The following is a 26111-nucleotide window of genomic DNA, read 5'->3' as shown; positions in this document are numbered from 1 at the left end:
TTGTATAGTCGTAACATGGAAGCTGAGCTGATTTTGAATTTTGCAGTGCCAGTTGGTCTGGTAATGGAACTATATATGATCTAGACCTAAAAGTTAAAAAACAAATGTAGTTTCTATACCATTTAAACCATTCAAATGATGTATCTACAGTATAAATTAAAACAAAAAATAAAAACATTTCACTGTATCATCAAAGTGGTATGCTCATTGCATTGTTACAGAACACTACAAAAAAGTAGTGATCTATCTAATTAAAAAATGTAAAGATTTACATTGGGGCAATGTATAAAAAAACAGTTTAAACAAAATCAGATAGTCAGGAACTCAAGATAGAACTGTACATAAGTCTCAGGAAAAAAGATCCAGCCAACCAATTTGCTTATAATCTCATAATTTTGTATGTGGAAGTGTACAATTTTTCAAAGGTTGATTCTCTGCATATTGCAATAATATATCACTTGAATAAAAGGCTAGATTATGAGGCCTATTTATCATATGTCTGTCGGACCTGATCCGACAGTGCGGATCCGGTCCATCAGACATCGCTGAATGCGGAGAGCAATACACTCTCCATATTCAGCATATTGGACCAGAAGCTCTTGTGAGCTGCTGGTGCAACGCCGCCCCCTGTAGACAATCGGCCGCCAGCAGGGGGGTGTCAATCAACCCGATCGTACTCGATCGGGTTGAATTCCGGCGATTCCTGTCCGCCTCATCAGAGCAGGTGGACAGGGTTTTGGAGCAGCGATCTCTAGACCACTGCTTCACAACTGGTGTTTCTGGCGAGCCTGCAGGCTCGCCAGAAACACAGAGTTTCAAACTCCGTACGGAGCTTGATAGATAGGCCCCTATGAGTGGAGCGATACTTATCACTCCCACTTGCTCACTAACTCCACTAGAAGAAAGCTTTTTGTGCACGTCGGGAACGACACATATTAAAAGTTGAAAGTAAAAAAGTTTTCAATTGTGCGCTAACCTGATGTGCAAAAAGCCCAAGTTAGAATATTGCGACTGCATTATGGTATTCCCCATAGACTTCAATAAAGCGCGAAAGTGGAAAAACAACCTAAAACCCTTACTCACAGGCAAGCCTGATTGTATTTTCTCAAGTATGCTAACCGGACATGCTTAAATACATATTTCTATATATATTTATATATGAAAATAGATATCTATACCAATAAATATATGTGCTTATTTATAGGTACAGATAAATACATATATATATATATATATATATATATATATATATATATATATATAAATACTTAGAACATATTCCCCTATGTGAAGAACATTGGAATGTAATATATATATATATATATATATATATATATATATATATATATATATATATATATATACAGTAAATAAACAGTTAAACACTTAATTAAAATGAATATCGCATAAATATGTTTTTTCATGTTTTCTGCTACTTGACTGCAAATGGCTCCAATGCACTTAAATATATGTCTATATATTAAAAAAAAGAAAAAGTGAAATACACTTGCAAAAGAGTGTACTTATTAGCACTCACAAGACTACTTAAAGTGAATGTAAATTTTGATGCTAAAGTACTCGGTTTTTAAAAATTTGATTAAAAACAGGGGCACTTTAATTCATCAAAATTTACATTTCACTCCTGTTGTGAAAAAAAACTTATCTTTTACTCTTGACAGCAGCTCCAACTTCCTCCACCCGTCGCAAAGCCTCTTCCTGGCCTGGGTCTAAAATGAGGAACCCGGTTTCCTCCAATTACGGCATTGAATCAGATACTGATTCCCCCAGGGGGGAATCCGTGATTGGAGGATGACCTATCCATCATTTCTGACATCAGAAATGGCTTGCAACGACCGAAGGAAGCTGGAGCAGCTGTCAAGTTTAAAAGGTAAGTTTTTTTTTTTCACAACAGGAGTGAAATGTAAATTTTGATGAATTAAAGTGCCCCTGTTTTAAATAGAATTTTTAAAAACCGGGCACTTTAGCATCAAAATTTACATTCATTTTAATATAACAACTAGGGGTGCGATCCGATATGCAGCGTAGTTTGCGGCGCAAGCGAGGGAACCCCCGCCCCCCGCAGTTTCAGCTCGCAACTCAAGCTATCCTATATACGGCGCCGTCAGATGCTAAAGTGCCGTAAGTCTCACAAACGTATAAAGTTCTGGAGTCGCCAGTGACTTACGGCACTTTAGAAACTGCCGGCGCCTACAAAACCTTACTAAATTATTAAATCTCCCGTACTGTCTAACACGCCTCCCAAACATAGCCCGACACGTCTAACCCTCTATCCGCTATCCCCCTCACTATCCTAACAATAACATTTTTTTATTAACCACTAAACTGCCGCTCCCGGACCCCGCCGCCACCTAATAAAGTTATTAACCCCTAAACCGCCGCTCCCGGACCCCGCCGCCAGCTATATTAAATATATAACCCCCTAATGTGAGCCCCTACCCCGCCACCATCTACCTTACCTACCCCCTAAAGTGAACCCCTACCCCGCCGCCATCTATTTTAAAATTATTAACCCCTAATTTAATCCCCCTACACTGCTGCCAGCTATATTAAATTATTTAACCCCTAATCTAATCCCCCTACCCCGCCACCACCTATATTAAATTATTTAACCCCTAATCTAATCCCCCTACCCCGCCGCCACCTATATTAAATTATTTAACCCCTAATCTAATCCCCCTACCCCGCCGCCACCTATATTTAATTATTTAACCCCTAATCTAATCCCCCTACCCCGCCGCCACCTATATTAAATTAATTAACCCCTAATCTAATCCCCCTACCCCGCCGCCAGCTATATTAAACTATTTAACCCCTAAAATACTAAACTATCCCTACCACTAAACCTAAGTATAACCCTACAAATAGCCCTGAAAAGGGCTTTTTGCGTGGCATTACCCCAAAGTAAACTGCTCTATTGCCAGCCCTTAAAAGGGCTTTTTGCGGGGCATGCCCCAAAGAATTCAGCTCTTTTACCAGCCCTTAAAAGGGCTTTTGGTGGGGCTTTGTCACAAAGTAAACAGCTCTTTTGCATCTAATCTAAATCCCCCTACACCGCCGCCACCTATAATAAATGTATTAACCCCTAATCTAATCCCCCTACACCGCCGCCAGCTATATTAAACACATTAACCCTTAATCTAATCTCCCTACACCCCCGCCAGCTATATTAACTATATTAACCCTAATTATATTAGGGTTAATATAGTTAATATAGTTATTATATTATATATATTAACTATATTAACCCTAATTATATTAGGGTTAATATAGTTAATATCGTTATTATATTATATATATATTAAGTATAATAACCCTATCTAACTCTAACATCCCTAACTAAACTCTTATTAAAATAAATCTAATATTAATATTATTAATTAAAATATTCCTATTTAAATCTAAATACTTACCTATAAAATAAACCCTAAGATAGCTACAATATAATTAATAATTACATTGTAGCTATTTTAGGGTTTATATTTATTTTACAGGTAACTTGGTATTTATTTTAACTAGGTACAATAGCTATTAAATAGTTAATAACTATTTAATAGCTACCTAGTTAAAATAATTACCAATTTACCTGTAAAATAAATCCTAACGTAAGTTACAAATACACCTACACTATCAATAAATTAAATAAACTACAAATATCTAAACTAAAATACAATTAAATAAACTAAATTACAAAAACAAACAAACACTAAATTACAAAAAATAAAAAAAAGATTACAAGATTTTTAAGCTAATTACACCTATTCTAAGCCCCCTAATAAAATAATAAAGCCCCCCAAAATAAAAAAAAATCCCTACCCTATTCTAAATTTAAAAAGTTAGCTCTTTTACCTTACCAGCCCTTAAAAGGGCCTTTTGCGGGGCATGCCCCAAAGAAAACTGCTCTTTTGCCTGAAAAAAACCCACAATACCACCCCACAACATTACAACCCACCACCCACATACCCTAATCTAACCCAAACCCCCCTTAAATAAAGCTAACACTACCCCCCTGAAGATCTCCCTACCTTGTATTCACCCAGCCGGGCAGAACTCTTCATCCGATCCGGGCGATGTCTTCAATCAAGCGGCAAAGAAGTCTTCTTCCATCTGGGCGATGTCTTCAAGCAATCGGCAGAGAGTCTTCTTCCATCCGGCGATGTCTTCAAGCAAGCGGCAGAGAGTCTTCTTCCATCCGGTGATGTCTTCAAACAAAGCGGCATCTTCAATCTTCTTTCTTCGCTCCTCCGCCGCGGAGCATCCATCCGGCACGACGACTTCCCGACGAATGATGTTCCTTTAAATGACGTCATCCAAGATGGCGTCCATCAAGTTCCGATTGGCTGATAGGATTCTATCAGCCAATCGGAATTAAGGTAGAAAAATCTGATTGGCTGATTGAATCAGCCAATCAGATTCAAGTTCAATCCGATTGGCTGATTGGTTCAGCCAATCGGATTGAACTTGAATCTGATTGGCTGATTCAATCAATTTTTCTTGGTCACTTGAGAAATGGCACACCACCATCTACAGGGGCTCCTCGTTCTCCATCTGTGCACACTTAAAAGAAAACTACATGAAAGTAGCATTTAGGTGGTATTTCCACCCTTCCAGACTACATTACCTGGAGCCAGGGAGAGGGAATTGTCAGAGGGGCTGTGGAGAGAGGGGGACCTACCCTCACATGTGGTGGCACTGTAATCATGTCTCCAACATTTGGTCACAAACCTCATAGTTACTAAGTGCCATCTTTGACACCACCATAAAATTGACCCCCACACAGGCTCTTCTGCATGAACCATTGCCGAGGTTTAACAATTCCAGAAAAAAGTTTGTACATCTTATCTGTACACTGGTCAGATTAACTATAGCTCAGTTTTGGAGATCAGCGGTCCCAGACTTTCAAATGGTTAAAAACAAAATATATTTTTAATACCACATGAGCAGCAATGCTGCTGATCTACTAGACACTAAGGACAGGTTCATCTCTATCTGGGAACCGTGGATTATGTATTCAGAGGATAGAGGTAGACGTCAACTAGACACAAATCCATTTTCACAAGTTAATATTGTCGTTCCCTAAAGTTCTCATATTATTTGCAAATAATTAAATTTAGAATGTGACACATGTACTGATTAGATACCTAAGAAATAGATGCCTAGACTCTATGTGTATAGACAATGTCTTTATTGATGTTTATATATCGGTAAAACTGCTAGACTGAATTTTGGGAGCCCCCTCGGGGTAGTATCTCTCACTTGTTCTTTTTTTAATTTTATTCCCGTGTACAGCACCTCTTTCCCTATAACAGCACATTATTAGTTGTGTATATGATCTTATATAAGTGATAAACCAATTACAGGAAACAACACTGGTAGTGCCATCAGTTACTTTCTCCTTAACATATGTCTATATATGTATTTATGTGTGTATAAGTCTGTAAATACATATATACACACACACACACACACACATATATATATATATATATATATATATATATATATATATATATACACACATACATATACATACTTAGACATGTATATGTATAATAATGTACCTCTTTGTTAAAGCCCTTTGCCTGCCTTCTTTGTTCTGAGACATCATATCTTTGAGCCCTTATACCTTTTTTGTGCAATTTCTTTTTTTAATCATTTTTATTAGATCATGTTATTATGAGTGTAACTTTACTTTTAACCCCTTTGTGACCAGACCACTTTTCTATTTGTTGACCGTCTGGGACCAAGGCTATTTTTGCATTTCTGCAGTGTTTGTGTTTAGCTGTAATTTTCCTCTTACTCATTTACTGTACCCACACATATTATATACCGTTTTTCTCACCATTAAATGGAATTTCTAAACATACCAATATTTTTATCTTATCTTATAATTTACTATAAAAAATATATAAAATATGCTGAAAAAATGAAAAAAAAACTCACTTTTTCTAACTTTGACCCCCAAAATCTGTTACACATCTACAACCACCAAAAAATACCCTATGCTAAATAGTTTCTAAATTTTGTCCTGAATTTAGAAATACCCAATGTTCACATGTTCTTTGCTTTTTCTGTAAGTTATAGGGCAATAAATACAAGTAGCACTTTGCTATTTCCAAACCATTTTTTTTTTTTTCAAAATTAGCGATAGTTACATTGGAACACTGATATCTGTCAGGAATCCCTGAATATCCCTTGACATGTAGATATTTTATTTTAGTAGACAACCCAAAGTATTGATCTAGGCCCATTTTGGTATATTTCATGCCACCATTTCACCGCCAAATGCGATCAAATAAAAAAAAAAGGTTCACTTTTTCACAATTTTAGGTTTCTCACTGAAATTATTTAAAAACAGCTTGTGCAATTATGGCACAAATGGTTGTAAATGCTTCTCTGGGATCCCCTTTGCTCAGAAATAGCAGACATATATGGCTTTGGCGTTGCTTTTTTGTAATTAGAAGGCCGCTAAATGCCCCTGCACACCACACGTGTATTATGCCCAGCAGAGATGGGGTTAATTAGGTAGCTTGTAGGGTTAATTTTAGCTTTAGTGTAGTGTAGTAGACAACCCAAAGTATTGATCTAGGCACATTTTGGTATATTTCATGCCACCATTTCACCACCAAATGCGATCAAATAAAAAGAAGTTAACTTTTTCACAATTTTAGGTTTCTCACTGAAATTATTTACAAACAGCTTGGGCAATTATGGTACAAATGGTTGTAAATGCTTCTCTGGGGTCCCCTTTGTTCAGAAATAGCAGACATATATGGCTTTGGCATTGCATTTTGGTAATTAGAAGGCCGCTAAATGCCGCTGCGCACCACACTTGTATTAGGCCCAGCAGTGACGGGGGTTAATTAGGTAGCTTGTATGGAGCTTGAAGGGTTAATTTTAGCTTTAGTGTAGAGATAAGCCTCCCACCTGACACATCCCACCCCTTGATCCCTCCCAAACAGCTCTCATCCCTCCCCCACCCCACAATTGTCCCCGCCATCTTAAGTACTGGCAGAAAATCCGGCAGTACTAAAAAGGGCTTTTTTTTTCTTTTTTTAATAAAATATATATTCTGCTGTGTAGGATACCCCCTTAGCCCCCAACCTCATTGAGCCCCCAGCCAAGAGCTCTCTAACCCTCCCCCCACTAACTATTTTCCACCATTTTGGGTACTGGCAGCTGTCTGCCAGTACCCACTTTGCATTTAAATGTGTTTTTTCTGTAGTGTAGCTGCCCCCCCCCAAACCCTACTCCCTCCCCCTCCCAGACCTATTTTAAAAAATGATTTCCCCCCTCCTCTTCCACCCACAACCACCACCCTCTCCCACCACTTCAAAATTGAAAAAACAGCACACGCACGGGTGCGTACGTGCACGCCCCACGCACGTGCTTCTGCGCACATCCGACAATTTCCAACTGCTGGCCGGAAGATTGCCAGCGATGGGCCGCCCAACCGCCTCCCTGCAGCGGTTCCCACCCACCAACGATCGGCACCATTGCTGGCTGATGCAGAGAGGGCCAAAGAGTGGCTCTCTCTGCATCGGTGTGCCAAAAATGGTATTGTAGTGATGCCTCAATATCGAGGCATCACTGCAATACCTTAAAAGCTGCTGGAAGCGATCAGGATCACTTCCAGAGCGTCAAACCCCAGAGGCAGGGGCGTATTATGGCCTAGGTAGGCCAACAAGGCCGGTGCCTAGGGCAGCAGATTTGGGAGGGGCAGCACATCTCCCCTATCCTCTCTAAAATCCAGCACACAGTACAGTGAGCGATAAAGTGCAGGCTTTTACAGAGAAGACAAGGCACGTGCACTGATTAAGGTCACTCTTTACAGGCAGTGCTCCTTTAAATCATTGCTTCATTTAGAGCTGCCGGCATTTTTGCAGTGGAAGCGTTCTTGGTGAGAAACTTGCCTGGGGATATGCTTACAAGGTGAGGCTGGAGAAGACCTTGTGCCGATATGCTGCCTTCCCTTGTCAGCTGTGGTGGATATGCGAACGCAGTGCTTATTGCAGGTCTTAGTTACTAACAGACTTGATGCACTGCTTAGATCAGCTTGTGATGTCTAATCGTAAACTCTCAGTGCTAATGTATGTTAGCTACTAATAGCTCGCTTTCTCTGTATTCATGAACCGACTAAGTAAATAGTAAACGGACACTTAAAAAGTTTCATTACTTGAATGATGGTAATTACTGTATGTTGTTGCATGTAAAGGGCAGTGATAATTTTCAAAGTGTGTTCTTCTTTCCCTCCCTTCCTTTCTCCCTGCTTTCCCTTTCTCCCTCCCTTCCTCAACTCACTCCCTCCCTCAACTCCCTCTCTTATTTCTTTCCCTCCCTTCCTTCCTCCCTCCCTCCCTTATTTCTCTCAACTCCATCCCTTGCTCCCTTCTATCACTTTCTTTCCCTCCCTTCTTTCCCTCCCCCATTTTCTCCTCTCCCTACCCACTTTTCTCTTCTCCCTCCCTTCCTTCTTTCCTTTCCCTCCCTTTTCTCCCCTCCCCTTCTTTTCTCTCCCTTCTCTCAGGGAGGAAATGGTATGAGATGCATGCAATTCAACCCACCTGTATGCAAGTGTTTTGCTAGCCATTTTCTTTTGAATTATTATGAATAAAAAAAATGAAAAAATGAAAAAAAAAAAAAGTTTTACACACTGACCCAAAAAAATATTAAGGGGAAAAAAAGGCCTAAAACCTTTTTTTTTTTGGGGGGGGGGGGGCAGCAGAATTTTGAATGCCTAGGGCAGCACAAAACCTAAATACGCCCCTGCCCAGAGGGCGTGCCAGGCACGTCCTTGGTCGTTAAGTGACCTCCTATTGAGGACGTGCCTGGCATGACCTTGGTCGTTAAGGGGTTAAATGTAATTTTGAATGAGTTTTGTGATACTTTTTTGTCTAGCGTATCAGTTAACCAGAGCTCTGAAGTCACACTTTCAAGCGATCATGTTTACTTTCTACCTGTAATACGCGTGCAAACACCCGCAATAAAGCCCATTTTGCTCACACGCAACAGTTAGCGCGCCACTCGTAATCTAGCCCAAAGATTTTAGAAATCTTAATAATCTTCCTTATCATACTATAATTTCTCGTGTTGATCCTTTATTAATGTGTTGAAATATATAGATAGTGTTTAACGACAATTGTTGTAATGTTAAGTCTATTTATTACAACATCTAAATGGGGTTGAATGTATAAAGGTTATTCTTTTGACTTTAAATGTCATTAAAGGGACAGTTTACTCAAAAAATTTCTCCCCTTTAATTTGTTCCTAATGATCCACTTGACCTGCTGGAGTGTATTACATTGTTTACAAGTATTTACATTACCCTTATATTGGCATTTGAGATAGTTTATTTAGCCTGTGGTATCCGCATCCATCCTGAAAGTTTTTGGCCTCAAGGCCAAGCTGTGTTAACACAGCCAGTAGAAGAAATTACAATCCCAGTGGGTTATAGAAGAGATAAGGTAATAAAATGTTAATTTTTCATTGTTCTTTCCAAGTATTAGTGATTGGTTTATGGACAGATATAAGATAAAGAAGCAACTATATGAACACAATGTGATAAAGAAATGAGATCTGATTATACCTACAAGCTCAACCCATTTTATTAGGTTGTGGCTTCAAAACACAAAGTCAGCTCATTCATATACACAAATAAGCCTTAAAAAAGCAAATCTCATACATTGTATACTCTGCAGCTGGTAAAAAAAGTATTTGGAAACACATTAAGGGAAAAAACTATTTTATAGTATACTGACCCTTTAAAACATTGGAATTGCATAACCAACAAATGAATAATAAAGGTAATTCAATAACCCTTTGAATTTCAAACAAGCAGTAAATTTGTTTCCTATCAAATTTAAAAACATTTCTTTAATTTTCGTGTACTCTGAATCATTTGACAGCCGTCAGCAAAACACAGACCCATGTATGTATATATGTTGTGAGCTCTTACTCATGCTCATTAGGAGTAGGTGCCTCAGAAAGTGTACACCTACCCTTTTACAGTTGTTTATTTGAATTTTCTTTTACATACAAAGGTTTCTGTCATAATCCACCAAAACAAACTTCTCTAAGTGTGTGAGGTACCATAACATAACATGGGATAAATAAAATGTTATTCACTGTTCAATATTCTGCCCAATTATATGAGCATATCTAGATATGCTTGTTAAGAAAGGATAGCAAGAAAGCAAAGTTAATTTAATTTAAAAAAGTAAATGTAAGTGTTTTTTTTATTTGCTCTGCATTTATATCACCCAGTATTTAGGATTTGCAGCTAATAAATAATACAACGTATAGTGTAATTGCTAAACAAGAAGGTTTGGTAAAACTGTGTTCAATCAACATATTTTGTGTAGGAATTATTTATTGCTATAAGTAGAACATTTGCACCAAATTTTTCAATTTTCTATCTTGTATTTTTGGGGACTTTTATATTTGGGTTAACAACCTATTCAAAGACAATGTAGTTCATGGTGGTGTTATATATAGATTATGTGTTGTTAGCCTGGATTAGAGTCGTTTAAAGATTTCTCTATATATTTAAATATGTACAATTTAAAGTTTGAATTCAAATGTACAATAGGAGATGTTTGTTATATTTTTTATTTGTGTTTTTTACACACACACTCACATACATATATATATAAATAAATGTATGGAGCGCCAAACATTCAACATCAGTTCTAAATAGCTTGTCATTGTCAAATAAAGGGACAGTATACACTCATTTTCATATAACTGCATGTAATAGACACTACTATAAAGAAGAATATTGTTTCAAATACATCCTGGACATATTTCCAGGGATTCTCTTTGTCATAAACATCACAAGCAAAATCATTACTTTTATGGCTTGTGATGTATGTAGCTACAAAGCTTTCCAAAGCAGATAATGTAGCCATCTTGAGTAAAAAACAAAATAAAATTAATTCTTTTTTTCTTTATGTTTGTATATCCTCACCAGTAAGTTGGCCGGCACTTACAGGTTCTTCTAATATACTTATATGCTTTAAAATATTATTTGGGAAATTTTACTTTTCAGTGTAGATCCTCTCCCTTATGTTCACTAGTCGTAAGGGTTACTCTAATCAAACACTTTTTAAACAAAGAACTATATCGTGATTTTGTTAGCGTGGGGTAGGTTTTAAATCCTTTCCAATCATCTAATATCCTATCTGTTAGGTTTTCTACCTTACCGAGATAGGCGTTGTTCAAAATTATGCTTAATTTCTCACAGACAAAATTATTTATTAGAACAGTTTCAAAACAGCAAATCACATAATATACAATACTTTAGGCATATATATTAATGCAATAGTAATTGTTTTATTTCAAGGTGACAATTTAGCTTATGTCCACAAGATTTTAACTATTTATTTACATAGCTTCCTGTGGCTCATTGGAAAAATTAACAATTCAATACTAATTAATCCAGAAGTATATACTTACAGTACATGACCATGCATGATATAACTATATAAATTCTGTCTTATTATTTTAATTAGAGGGGCCACAATACAATATTTCTATAGTATGGGACTAGATATTTCTATATCAAAGCAACATGTGCAGCTTACAAGTAAAATGACTAGAATTTTATTCCACACGAATGTGTGACTATTGCATAAACATATATAAATGTATATTTAAACCCAAATAAATAGTGTATTAAAATAAATATTATAACCAAATTTAATCTGTGAGGATTCTTTGAATAGAAGTAATCGTTCCAAAAAGATATAACTTACTATTAGAACAATAAGCAGAATATGCTATGATTCTGTTATTGGTGATGACTGAAAACATCCCAAAACATCTAATAGCCTCATCATATGTATAAAACATACATGCCGGATCTTATACCTTAATGGACACGACAAGTTCTAATACCCGAGTCGTCGCCAATTATTGAAGATTAATTATTAATTTTGGAACATAATATTTATATTAATAATAATAATAATAATAACTATTATTTATGAAAGAATTTGCTTGTGAGAAAGACAGCTTAATATAACAACTTTATTAGTCACAGCACCCAAAATCTTAGATCACACAATATAATATTCTATGCTTCTTTATATGGTACCATTAATATGAGTTACATTAAATACATTACATAAAGCACATTGACATAACTGCATACAATTTCTTACATCAAATGCAAACAGACATAAAAACAACCTTATAGCTATAAAGTAAATAAGTGCATAATATTATTACCTCTGGGCCCAGTAAGAGGTTGTCTCTTTCCTTTCCTTTCTTCTCTCCTCTCTACTACTCTCTCTTCTCCCTATACCTTATATACCTATACTGACAGGCCTCTTCAGCTAATACAACCCAAAAATGGATAATGGTGGATGCTTTGAGTTGGCTAAGAGTGTGATTGGTACATAAGAGCTGATTGTATATGTTTGTTTCGAAAGTAATTTGTATCTCTGCACTTTACCTATTCCTCTATGCTATTTCTAACTTTTGGACAGCTGCGCACATGGCTTCTGGACTTTTTCACTAAACTATTTTAACTAAAGGATTTTACTGCTTTATTCTTGTCCATGAACAGGTGTGTCCTTGAGAAACTTTCAGCAAGCTGAACACTAAGCAGTCACATCACACACATACATACATATATATATTTATATATACACTCACAAATACATATATAAAAGTTGATCATATTTAGCAAATTACTCATACTGTAACAATATGCACAGATGCTGATCTACAAATCCAGCATAAAAGTTTTGAAAAACTTACTTAGAAGCTCCCAGTTTAGCACTGTTGATGAGGTTAGGCTGGGACACCCAGTGAAAGGGGCATGGGAAAACAAGAAGTGCAGACACTCCCCCCCTTCCCTGCATATGAAAAGACAGATTACACAAACAGGAGCCAGCAGTAGTCTGTAAATGCGTGTATACATCTGACACTATGGGACTTGGTTATGAGTCTGAAAATAATCACAATCTTATTAAAAAAATAAGCAAAACTATACATTACTACAAAAACACTCCCAGATGGGCTGTATAAATGGATCATTTTCAAAACATTTATGCAAAGAAAAATCCAGTGTACAATGTCCCTTTAAGCTTTATTGATTTAAGGCTTTTATGTCTTCCTGTACCACCAAATAAACTTTATAGTAAAACCAAATGACATTAACAGGCATTTGTTGTAAGTTTTATAATCAAAATAGCAACATAGAGGATATGTAACAGAATATGTAAATAACAGAACCTAACTTGATATGTTATATTAGGACAATGTCATTAAAAAATATTTTTTTATTACAAATATAAAACACCATTAGATGATTATATTAAGAAAGCGGTACAGAAACATATTATTCATTTTAAATGTGCCAGTCTTTGACCCCATACTAGGCACTTACGTTCCGCTTAAATAAATTCATGACACAATAAGGTGGGGTTATAAAGGCCGCAGCTTGTTTTATTGAACACCATAAATAATATATCAATAACATTACCAAATAGTCAATTAATCATATCCATAAAACCCTGGGGGGCTTGCCCATCCACCACACGTGCCGATCCTACCACTAAGAAGGGCACGCCCCATTTTATCAAATTCTCCCCTGCCAATCAAACAGGAGGTACCAACAATCCACTCTGATCAAAACCACCACAAAATAGGCAAACACCCCCCGCCACCCCCAAGCTGCGACATGCCGCTAAAAACACATAGAAAAAAGGGGAGGGAGCTTCTCCTCACCCGTTCTGTTCCTCATATGATGCTCCCGGTCATCCGCCCTGGCCGCTCTGACCGTCCCCGAAACCGTTCCTGGATAGCAGCCACCATAAGTCAGGTAAAACACCTGCTGTACACCGGGTCCCGCCATTCCGTTGCGCGCAGGAAAGCATCAGCTTCTCCTCGCGCGTTATGCTCCTGAACTGCCTCACATCCTCTACGTCACACAGCCTACTTTCAAGAGGCCCAGCCTACTGGCCCCTGTACGACTCCTCCACTTGGCCTCCATGGGGTCACAGAACCCTTCCTCAATTTTTTCTTCCGGGTTCTTCTTGACCCCATACTAGGCACTTACGTTCCGCTTAAATAAATTCATGACACAATAAGGTGGGGTTATAAAGGCTGCAGCTTGTTTTATTGAACACCATAAATAATATATCAATAACATTACCAAATAGTCAATTAATCATATCCATAAAACCCTGGGGGGCTTGCCCATCCACCACACGTGCCGATCCTACCACTAAGAAGGGCACGCCCCATTTTATCAAATTCTCCCCTGCCAATCAAACAGGAGGTACCAACAATCCACTCTGATCAAAACCACCACAAAATAGGCAAACACCCCCCGCCACAGCTCGACACCACGTCGAGCCCCGCCACCACCAACGGCCTTTATAACCCCGCTATGGTACGAAAACTTACTATCAACAATCGCCAGGGTAACTCCCCCGGAACCCCAACACTTGGAACTTAATCAACATAACGGGCCCTGAGACCACTTATTCAAACAAACATCAACCGCTGGTTTCGAACCCTCACACTTCGGCTCAAGTGGCAGCAGCGCTAACCACTATACCACAGATCTCTCTCCCATAAACCAATAATCACAAGACCTAACAATCCGTCTCATATAAAACCGACATTCAGGCCCAACCCAATTGAAAGAAGGGCAAGGGGAATGCATTACCGGAAAATGGAAACCCGACCTGAGGTGTCCGAGACTTAAGCTGATGCTCCAACCATAACCAATTCAGAGCACCACTATACAACCGAATTACCACAAAACCAAACACGGCCCCAAACGCCACACAATTATAGCTGGTTTTCTATTGGGGTTTATGACCCCTTTTTTTTTTTTTTCTTAAATATTAGACTGCAAATTCTGCGCCCATGGGTAGATTCCAACTTCGACCATCTACCTGCCAGCCAGGAATGCTAACCACTAAGCCAAGACTGAACATCTATCACCCAAAAACAACCGCATAAGAACCCCAAACCTGACTATGAAACTCGTCCGACTTATCGGACCATTACAACAAATCAAGTAACCACATGCCACCAGATGCAAAACTGACACTGTTTTGCGGATGCCAAAGAGGCCGCCCACTCAAACATTCTCTTTCCTCATTACCACTCCACCAATTCACCTAACCCGCTGAAGAATATCAAATTGTCCACATGTATTGAAATTAAAAGCCGGCCCATACGCAAATCAAACATGACAAGTTGGATTCGAACCCACAACCTTCCAATCCACCAACATCCGAGTTAATCACTAGGCCAAGCTAGCGTGCCCAATAACCCTATATTGGCTTTCGGTTTATCAGCCTGATCTCCCGTCCCACCCTAGAAGTTCTCAGCCCTGAGGCCAAAACGGCATTAACACGGCCAACAGAAGAAATACACTCCCATTGGGTCAAAGCAGAGATCAGGAATAAAATGCTAATATCCCACTGATCGCCCAAGGAAGGGGCGTGCTTTTTTGGCCGATATAATATAACAGAGCATGCCAATCCACACTATGCGATAAAGTGATGGGATTCGCTATACTTATAAGCTCAACCCCATTTATTAGGATGTACACTTGGGATCCTCCCCAAACATAAAGAACCTGGCAATATGGCCTATTAAAGGAAAGAAATACTTCCTTTGCAACCTCATGCGTTATAATCCAATAATTGCAAAAATTGAGACACCTACAAATAGGACCAACCCACCCTCCATATTAACAGAGCTGTCAAAACGGGGTGGGAAACAAAACCCCAGGTTCCCCACCAACACCCTTGCCAGAGTATACGCCATGCCTCACAAAACCCCCGCGTGAAGCGAAAGCTTCCACAGCCAAATTAACCAACCCACTGGAGGTCCCTATGACCCCCCAAACCAAGACCCCCCTGGAGGATCACAACAGACTCCCTTAATCCACAGCGTATAACACTGACAAATTCAGCAATCCCACACAAACAGCCAAAGATCCCATGTAATGAACAAATCGCTATCAACAGGACACCCAATTAATTACTCATGAATGCTGCCTCCTGAATAGCGTTGCATACTCACACTGCAGTTAGAGATTCCAGTAGCCTTAACATGACCAAACACCCACTATGCAACCTCCCCTGCTCCTCCGCTTACCAATGAAAGCCTAGGGAAAAATACTGCAATGACCTGCTACTATTGACAACCCTCAAATCATAACCGCAAAATCATTATGGAAGGACGAGAGCTGAACGCATACAAAATTCAGTAATAAAACCTATACAATGAGAGGAGGGACAGGATACGCAGATCGACAAACCGCCTTCAACAAACATGACTGAAAATGGGTTCCACATCACTGAGAAATGCCAAAAGGACAACAGGGGCCTGACCCTAGTTGAGTAAAGCCAGGATAATCTAATATGGACCTTAAAACGAAACAACCCCCCCCCTGACAATTGGAGTACTCGACACCAACTGGGGAACCACAGGATGTCAAAGAACTCTCAGACTCTCCATTTCCTACTTACCATTACGTAAGAACACCCATGAGACCACCGAGGAACACTGAATCATCAGCACCCGGGGTAGAATCAACTCCTGGCCATCTATTTACGATCCAGGCATGTTAGCCACCAAGGTATATCCAGATAAAGCTGACAAACCAAACAAAAGCAAATAAAGACTAGCCCCTTTATGTACACAAATCATAACAATCTGGACCCTGCCCCAGCGGGGAGAAAGACCAGAAAGGCGCCTTGGACATCACAATACCCTGACGATGCCAGGTTCCACCAAAGAACCCTAGCAAAATCTGAAAGGCGAACCTCCTTCTTCAATGGAAGCAGTAGCCCACCAAGCCACAACATCAGAACTACCAACACATAAGGACATATATAACCAGGTGCCAGCCCAACACCCATGAACCTATATACAAATCTACATATTACAAACCTAAACACACATATAAACACCAAATACGAATAAAAACACCGGACCACATGCAACTGGCATCGGCAAGCCCACGCACTCCCCCCCCCAATTTTTTTTTTTTTTTTTTTAAGACCCAGGAGAATCTGGAAGGAAACAATAAGAAACCATGGAATGAGGGGGGGGGGGGCTCCACAATTAACCTAACCCACCCACACAATTGATACTCCAACCCTCAACTGAAGGGATCGAATAATCATGACACCAAATTCCATTAAATAAGGCTACAAGCCCAGGCCCAACTTAGATAACTGAGGAAATCAAGAAACAATTGTGCTTACCACTAGAGAATCCACAACTGTACTCATGTATTGGGTACTTGGAAAGCACAGCTAATCACCCATAAGGGTCTCAAGGTGCTTCTCATTTTATCAACCTCGGAAGGATGCAAGGCTGAGAGGACCTCGCCGGGGATCAAACCTGCAACCCTTGGGTAGCTAGAGAGCACCGCCACAATGCCTTAGCATGCTGAGCTATCTGTCCGGCTGATACAATATGATTACTATATATATATATATAAAAAAATATTTTTTTATTTTTTTTTAAAACTAGTCGAATTACCATGGGACAGTGACCTCATGAGGAGCTCTACCATAAAGGCCTTGTATGAGATGTAAAGGCTGGATGGCTATACCTGCAGTCCATACAATCTGAACCCAATCATAAACGCAAAGCCCACCTACACCCACAAAGGGCCATATACACACAGAAGCTATAACCCTACCTCAGCAAAACCACTCCTCTATATCACAAATTTAGAGTGCCCCATTCCAGGAGAAAGTAGCAGTAGCTGGGATCAAATCCCAAACCTTCTGCCTGAACGATAGTTAAGCTAACCCATATGCTACAACACTGGCAAAGGTACCCACGACACAACAACCAAACACCTATTAACCCGAGCCACTAGAGTTTAAAAGTGGGGGGGGCTTAAAGGGACTCAAACACCTATTAACCCGAGCCACTAGAGTTTAAAAGAGGGGGGGGGCTTAAAGGGACCCAGCGGCACCGCTGAATTCGAACTACAAACCTCTTGCGTACAAGGCAACAACCAGTATAGAAGCACTATGCCCCAGGAAACTTTTTTTTTTTTTAAACAACTAACGAACCGGACCAAACAGTATGCTCCCAACAAAACCCCAAAACCCTAAATCAACTCCCTTGATCCTTCTAACCACCATCCACTGCAAACCCAGCTCTTCCAAATAGCCCGCAACAAGGGCCCCCTGAAAATACCCCAATCTCCAACCATCCGCAACGTGCTGCTCCAGTTGACCTTTTACCTCTTCAACCCTCCTGCACTTGTCCAATGCCATCTGTGAAATACTGCCTGATGCTTATTAACCTCCTCTGTGATAGCTGGGACTTCTTACATGCCCACCAGCCGTATAGCTCCAGGACAGCTGCCCATGGCTCCCCCCTCATTTGCCAGTACACCCTCCTGCACTCTCCCCTGAAGTAATAACACCCCTTGCCCCTACCCTGACCCCTTTAACCTCCCTTTACCAACTCCTCCCCGTTCAACCCTACCGGTACCCCCACCTGATAGATATGATCTAGCCCCACAACCTCAGCTCAGCCCTCCAAATGCTCCTGAACCCCGGGAAATTCCCAGCCCCCCACCTGGAAATCTGGACAGGTATCCAAGTGGGGACAAACCCCTCCCACAAGAACAGCTTGTGCCTTTAAGCAACCAGCTCATCTGACTCTTCACAAGGGCTCCCAACTGCCACTCCCACTCCCCTCTACGGCACCCCTGCCCCAGAACACCTCCCACCCCTAACCCGACCCATACTTTCTACCAGCCGACTCCCTTGTACCCAGCCCCAGAAACCCCACTAACTAGACAATTACCGGGCTCCAGGAGAGGTAAACACTGTGGGTCCCCACCCTAAACCCCCCCTTCCCACTAAAATACCTATTCCCGCCACTGCCCGCTAACAGCCATCTAGCCCTCTATCCCTGTGGCCCTTCCTTTATTCCACTCGGCCCCACACTGTGAAGCCTGCAAAGCCCTCACCCATGCCACCTTTTACATCCCGCTCCTCCCAGTCAGGCATACAGGGCCCATGCTCCCTTACTGCCACCATTGCTGATATCCGGCTCTTCCGATAGGACCCCACTCTATTCCCCCCTGGGCTGGCTAATACCCCCAAAAATTAGCCGACAGGCCAAACCTGTCCGTCACTGCTCCTGAAACTGCAGGGGGAGGCCGTACCCAGCCAATGATACTCCCCGTCCGCTAAACCTCTTGTTTACACCAGCTCCCAGAACCGTGCCGATCAGCTCCCCCCATGAGGTAATCCACTTAGCCACTCACTCAGGGCCAATATACCCCTGCCGTGTACCCCTGTCCCAGCTCCCCAATGCCGTACTTATCTGCTAGCCAGGCCCGCCCGATACTGCTCCGGACAATGGGACCAACCACCTACCCGCCACCATACCTTTACAGGCCCTTGCTGCCCTACTCCCGCAGCATCTATACCGTCACACCCCAGCCAGCCAAATGCCTGCTGTAAGCTCCGGAACTTCTCCATATCGTCCCTTTTGCATGCACACCTTCCACTACTTACTTGCATCTGCTGTAAGCTCGTCTCATCCGGATCACCTCTGCTGCCGTAAACCCTCCTGATCCTCCTGACAGAATCCACCAGCCCTTAACACCACTGTGTTACTGCTCCTGCAAAATGCCGCCAAAGCAGGGAGAGGCCCCCCCGCTGTACCCTGCTCCTGACATGTCCGCTGTGCAAAGAGAAACCGCAGCTTCTCCTCACCCGTTCTGTTCCTCATATGATGCTCCCGGTCATCCGCCCTGGCCGCTCTGACCGTCCCCGAAACCGTTCCTGTATAGCAGCCACCATAAGTCAGGTAAAACACCTGCTGTACACCGGGTCCCGCCATTCCGTTGCGCGCAGGAAAGCATCAGCTTCTCCTCGCGCGTTATGCTCCTGAACTGCCTCACATCCTCTACTTCACACAACCTACTTTCAAGAGGCCCAGCCTACTGGCCCCTGTACGACTCCTCCACTTGGCCTCCATGGGGGTCACAGAACCCTTCCTCAATTTTTTCTTCCGGGTTCTTCTTTCCCGCTGTTAATAAATATGTTCTCGTGTCTCGATAAAACTATAGTTTTGTATGGCTCTCAAATCAGAGATTGGATTTTGGATTTTTTAAATTTGGTTCTTGTCTGCCGGTAAAAATTCTATCGGCTAGATTATGAGTTTTTGTCGGTAAGGCTTGTGGCTCTAACGCTCCTTTTTTTTCCACCGCTCCCTTAAGCCAACGCTGGTATTACAGGTTTTTTTAAACCTGGCGTTAGCCGCAAAAAGGTGAGCGTAGAGCAGAATTTAGCTCCACATCTCACCTTAATACCAGCATTGCTTACGGTAGCGGTAAGCTGGCTAAACGTGCTTGTGCACGATTTCCCCATAGGAAACAATGGGACTGAGCTGGCTGGAAAAAAAACTAACACCTGCAAAAAAGCAGCGTCCAGCTTCTAACGCAGCCCCATTGTTTCCTATGGGGAAAGAAAAAATATGTCTGCACCTAACACCCTAACATGAACCCCGAGTCTAAACACCCCTAATATTACACTTATTAACCCCTAATCTGCAACCCCTGACATCGTCGCCACCTGCATTATACTATTAACCCCTAATCTGCCACTTGAACTTGAACTTCAATCCGGTTAGCTGATTAAATCAACCAGTCAGATTTTTCCTATCTTAATTCCGATTGGCTGATAGAATCCTATCAGCCAATCGGAATTCGAGGGACGCCATCTTGGATGACATAATTTAAAGGAACCGCTGGAATGATGCTCTGTGCCGGATGTCTTCAAGATGGAGTCGATCCTCGTTGGATGGATGAAGATAGAAGATGCCACTTGGATGAAGCCTTCTCCCGGTCCGGATGTCCTCTTCTTCCCTGATAGGATGAAGACTTCTGCTGGTCTGGATGTCCTCTTCTGCCCCATCGGATGAAGACTTCTGGCCGGATCGGATGACCACTTGTGCCCGGCTGGGTGAAGACGGCTCAAGGTAGGGTGATCTTCAATGGGGTAGTGTTAGTTTTTTTTAAGGGGGCATTGGGTGGGTTTTAGAGTAGGGGTGTGTGGGTGGTGGGTTGTAATGTTGGGGGGTATTGTATTTTTGTTTACAGGTAAAAGAGCTGATTACTTTGGGGCAATGCCCTGCAAAAGGCCCTTTTAAGGGCTATTTGTAATTTAGTATATGGTAGGGCATTTAATTATTTTGGGGGGCTTTTTTATTTTATTAGGGGGCTTAGATTAGGTGTAATAAGTTTAAACTTCTTGTAATTTTTTTTCTGTAATTTAGTGTTTATTTTTTATCGTAATTTAGTGTTTGTTTTTTTCCGTAATTTAGTTTATTGAATTTAATTGTAATTAATTGTAGGTAGTTTAGGTATTTTAATGATAGTGTAGTGTTAGATGTAATTGTAACTTAGGTTAGGATTTATTTTACAGGTAATTTTGTACTTATTTTAGCTAGGTAGTTATTAAATAGTTATTAACTATTTAATAACTATTGTACCTAGTTAAAAAAAATACAAAGTTGCCTGTGAAATAAATATAAATCCTAAGATAGCTACAATGTAACTATTAGTTATATTGTAGCTAGCTTAGGGTTTATTTTATCGGTAAGTATTTAGTTTTAAATAGGAATAATTTATTTAAATTTGTTAAATTTATTAATTTTCATTTAAATTATATTTAAGTTAGGGGGGTTAGGGTTAGGTTTAGACTTAGGTTTAGGGGTTAATACCTTTAATATAGTAGCGGCGACGTTGGGGGTGGCAGATTAGGGGTTAATAAATGTAAGTAGGTGTCGGCGATGTTAGGGCAGGCAGATTAGGGGTTAATCAAATTTAACTAGTGTTTGCGAGGCGGGAGTGCGGCGGTTTAGGGGTTAATACATTTATTAAAGTGGCGGCGATGTCCGGTCGGCAGATTAGGGTTTAATATATTTATTAAAGTGTTTCTGATGTGGGGTGGGGGGGGGGGGGGCTCGGTTTAGGGGTTAATAGGTAGTTTATGGGTGTTAGTGTACTTTTGAGCACTTCAGTTAAGAGTTTTATGTTCCGGCGTTAGCCCATAAAACTCTTAACTACTGATTTTTAAATGCGGCAGAAGTCTTGCCAGGAGAGGGTCTACCGCTCACTTCTTCCAAGACTCGTAATACCAGCGTTAGGCAAGTCCCATAGAAAAGATAGGATACGCAATTGACGTAAGGGGATTTGCGGTAGCCTCGAGTCTCGGAAGAAAAGTGAGCGGTAGACCCTTTCCTGCCTGACTCGTAATACCAGCAGGCGTTAAAAAGCAGCGTTGGGACCTCTCAATGCTGCTTTTTAAGGCTAACGCCAAACTCATAATCTAGACGTATGTTTCTATGAGTTCTATAGAGTTACTTTTTTAGGGGAGGGAGTAAGTTAATCATTGTCCAATTTATTACTTGGCATAAATGGTGTGTGCATATATATGTGTCTGTAATAATTGGCTGCAATTACTATAATTACTTTGCTTTTACTTTAGAGACGGAGATAAATAACTCTACAGAAAATGAGCGTGTTGGAGAATGTCCCCCATCGTACTATGGATTCTGTTTTAATGATGGGGTGTGCTACTACCTACGTGATATACAAGAATATGCCTGCAAGTAAGCTCATTTTATATCTGACATTAAACAATATTTTATAATTCATGCACAAAAGGAAGGACAGCAGTGTTCATAGTGCAGAGAAATAAAAAGGCTGTGGTCGAGAACTGCATTTGAAGTGGCTTTATAGTAGCTCTTGTCATCCATATTCTCAGAAAAGACCCGTAGCCTGCAGTCTCTGTAAGTTGTTTGCCCTCATAGGAATTTAGCCATAGACCAACTACTGACAGTACCGGACAGTTGTTGGCCTTACTGGATCTCTGATCAAACCCATGACTTTGAAGTCTATGCCCAGCTATATTCTTACATTAGACCTCTGATCAGACCCAGTTAGTTAAAGGGACAGTGTACTGTAAAATTGTTTTCCCCTTTATGTGTGTCCAAAGTCTAGTTATACCAGCTACAGAGTACAAATGTAGGGACAATCGCTCCTTTAGGTTTATTCGCATATACTAAATAGCTGCTTTTGCTCTTTTAAATTAAAATGGACTGAGCTTTCAAGGAGATCACATCTACTTATTTTATTAATCTATATACACAAATACTTTCTTTTTATAATCTCTGTCCATATACAAGAGACCAATTCATTAATAGAACAATTGAAAAATAATACTTATCTATCCCACCCTCCACTGGGAGAGTAATTTCTTCTGCTGGCTCATAGCTTTTCTATAGCCAATTTTCAGTTTAAGTGGCGGATTCAAAAGGCAAAAACTGTTATTTCAAATGACAATATAAAGGTAATGAATCTATTTGTAGACAATTTAATAAACTGCAGTTGGCAAAATGGATAATTGGGAACACATTGAAGGAAAAAAATACAGTACAATGTCCCTTTAAGAGTCCAGGTTTCTTACATGTATTATACTGGACAGTCAGTTGAAATGCATCTCTCTCTGGTTAAATACTTGACAGCCAGTAGCCCTATTTTAAAATAGAATAATAAAATTGGACCAGCATTTAAATGCATTTTCTACTCGTATATGTGAATGTATTTATATAATCATGTTGCCATATACTTCAGCTTTTCATCAATATCTTTGTAGTGATTTAAAATGTATTTTTTTTTAACGTTTTTTTTTACTTACATTTGATCTTTTTAATGTTAATGTGTATGTATACACATACGCTAAGTCAATCAGGCATCCTTCATTTAGTTGGCATATAATTTACAATATATTTTCATATATACTGTGCATATATTTTATATATATATATATTTATATATTTTTATATATATACACTATATATATATATATATATATATATATATATATATATATATACTGCAAATCTAGATGCCTGTGCTTCTATTACCACTAGTGACGTCACATACTCCTATATAATATTGTTTAGTCACATTACCAATAAAGAGCCAATCACAATCATTTAAAAATGAATCAAATAATTTATCTACAAGAATCTCTGTATACTTCAATGTAGTTTTTCTAAAGGATTATTAAAGACCCCAGTATGTAACTGTTTTAAAGTAATTTTTTTTAACTGATCTCTAATGTACTTAATTGCTATATAAAATAATTTACACGCCCTATAACAATACCTTTCACTCTTTAATGACCTGTCATGCTGTCAAAACAAATTGCTACAGTGGTATTTGTTTGAATGAAAATGTAAATTATGTAAAGTTATAAAGGCTTTTTTTATGTTGATATTTTTGTGTATTCTGCAAGGGCTAGTGGTAAAACTTAAGTTACTGCATGTCTCCTTAATTCAGGGGTGTTATATAAATTCTTCGCTCTACAAAGTTATCAAAACCATTGGTATAAATAATGTACGTCTGCACATCATCTGCTGAATGGTATAGGTTTAGTGGAACTGAATTGTTTATTTTATTTTGAATCAGAACAGTAGGTGGCACTGTTGACTTATTTTTAGACTGACATCAAAAATGCATTGTGACAGGACAATAGCAAATAGGTGTGGTCTATATACCATTGGTATGTTACTGAATGTAATAGATATATGTTTCTGTTCAGCACAGTATTTCAATATCACTACAAATGCACATAAATGTCCATTAGATGATAGATAGATAGATAGATAGATAGATAGATAGATAGATAGATAGATAGATACTAGACAGACAGATAGATAGATAGATAGATAGATAGATAGATACTAGATAGACAGATACTAGAAAGATAGATAGATATAGGTAGATAGGTAAATGGATATATAGGATATATAGATATATAGATATACTGTATATATATAGATCTATAGATAGAAATAATGAGATATAAATATAAATAGATAAATATAAACATGTATATAGATATAAACAGATATAGATAGATATAAATAGATATAGATAGATATAAACAGATATAAGTAGATATAGATAGATATAAATAGATATAAACATATATATATATATATATATATATATATATATATACAGTAGATATAAATAGATATAGATAGATATAAACATATATATATATATATATATATATATATATATATATATATATATATATAAAGTCATATTGATGTTGGGGGGTACTCACAGGACGTGTTATGAAGCAAATAGCTATGCAACTTTATTTCCAAATTAGTTTCACATTAATAAAATGTCGACGTTTCGACCCATGTGTGGGCCTTCTTCAAGATAATTATCTTTTTCCGTCGCCTTCGCCTCCCCTGGGCTGCTTCATGCAACCTATCTAGATATAGATAGATATAAATAGATATAAATAGATATAGATAGATATAAATAGATATAGATAGATATAAACAGATGTATATAGATATAGATAGATATAGATAGATATAAATAGATGTAAATAGATATAAATATATATATATATATATATATATATATATATATATATAGATATAGATAGATTATAGAAAGTATGACACAGGACATACTAAAACAAACTGATCCTCTGTTTTCAACATATAGTCATATGAACAACGTCTTGTATTACAGTTGTGCACCAGGATATGTGGGGAACCGGTGCCAGCTTGCTGACTTGGAATGGTGGGCACCACGTGTAAAACAAATCAAGATACGTAACATTTCCATTGTTGTTTGCTTGGTCATACTCCTCCTAGTCATGGGTCTTGTGTCCTTTGCAATTTACTACTACAGGTAAATGAATAAACTATGCACATAAGTTTACAAGGTGTCACTGCTCTATTGTTTGATATGAACTTACAATTCTATCATGTGTATCTGGTAAATGTCCTTTTATGGTATCTAATACGGGGACTGTTTAGTTTATTGCAGCTTGACAGTGAAGTAAAAAAAAAAACTTTCATGATTCAGACAGAGCATGCAATTTTAAACAATTTTCCAAGTTACTCCTACTATCAAATTTGCATTGTTCTCTTGGCATCCTTTGTTGAAAATGATAGGCTTAGAAAGTATTAGGCTGAGGGGCAGTAATGCACTACTGGAGCTAAATGGTAATTGGGGATCCACACATAGG

General features: G+C 39.2%; 1 protein-coding gene across 2 annotated transcripts in view; it reads left to right on the top strand.

Moving 5' to 3' along the window:
- Nucleotides 1-26111, top strand: part of EGF (epidermal growth factor) — a 354749-nt gene that overhangs the window by 310065 nt on the left and 18573 nt on the right. For both annotated transcript variants that reach the window (XM_053703543.1, XM_053703542.1), the window contains exons 20-21: nucleotides 22530-22653; nucleotides 25610-25771. In XM_053703543.1, the coding sequence (XP_053559518.1) occupies nucleotides 22530-22653; nucleotides 25610-25771 (286 nt within the window). The remainder of the gene's footprint in view (nucleotides 1-22529; nucleotides 22654-25609; nucleotides 25772-26111) is intronic.

Source organism: Bombina bombina, chromosome 2 (genome assembly GCF_027579735.1).
Source record: "Bombina bombina isolate aBomBom1 chromosome 2, aBomBom1.pri, whole genome shotgun sequence".
Lineage (NCBI taxonomy): Eukaryota > Metazoa > Chordata > Amphibia > Anura > Bombinatoridae > Bombina > Bombina bombina.
The sequence above is the reverse complement of the archived record's forward strand: the minus strand, read 5'-3'. Positions and strand labels throughout refer to the sequence as shown.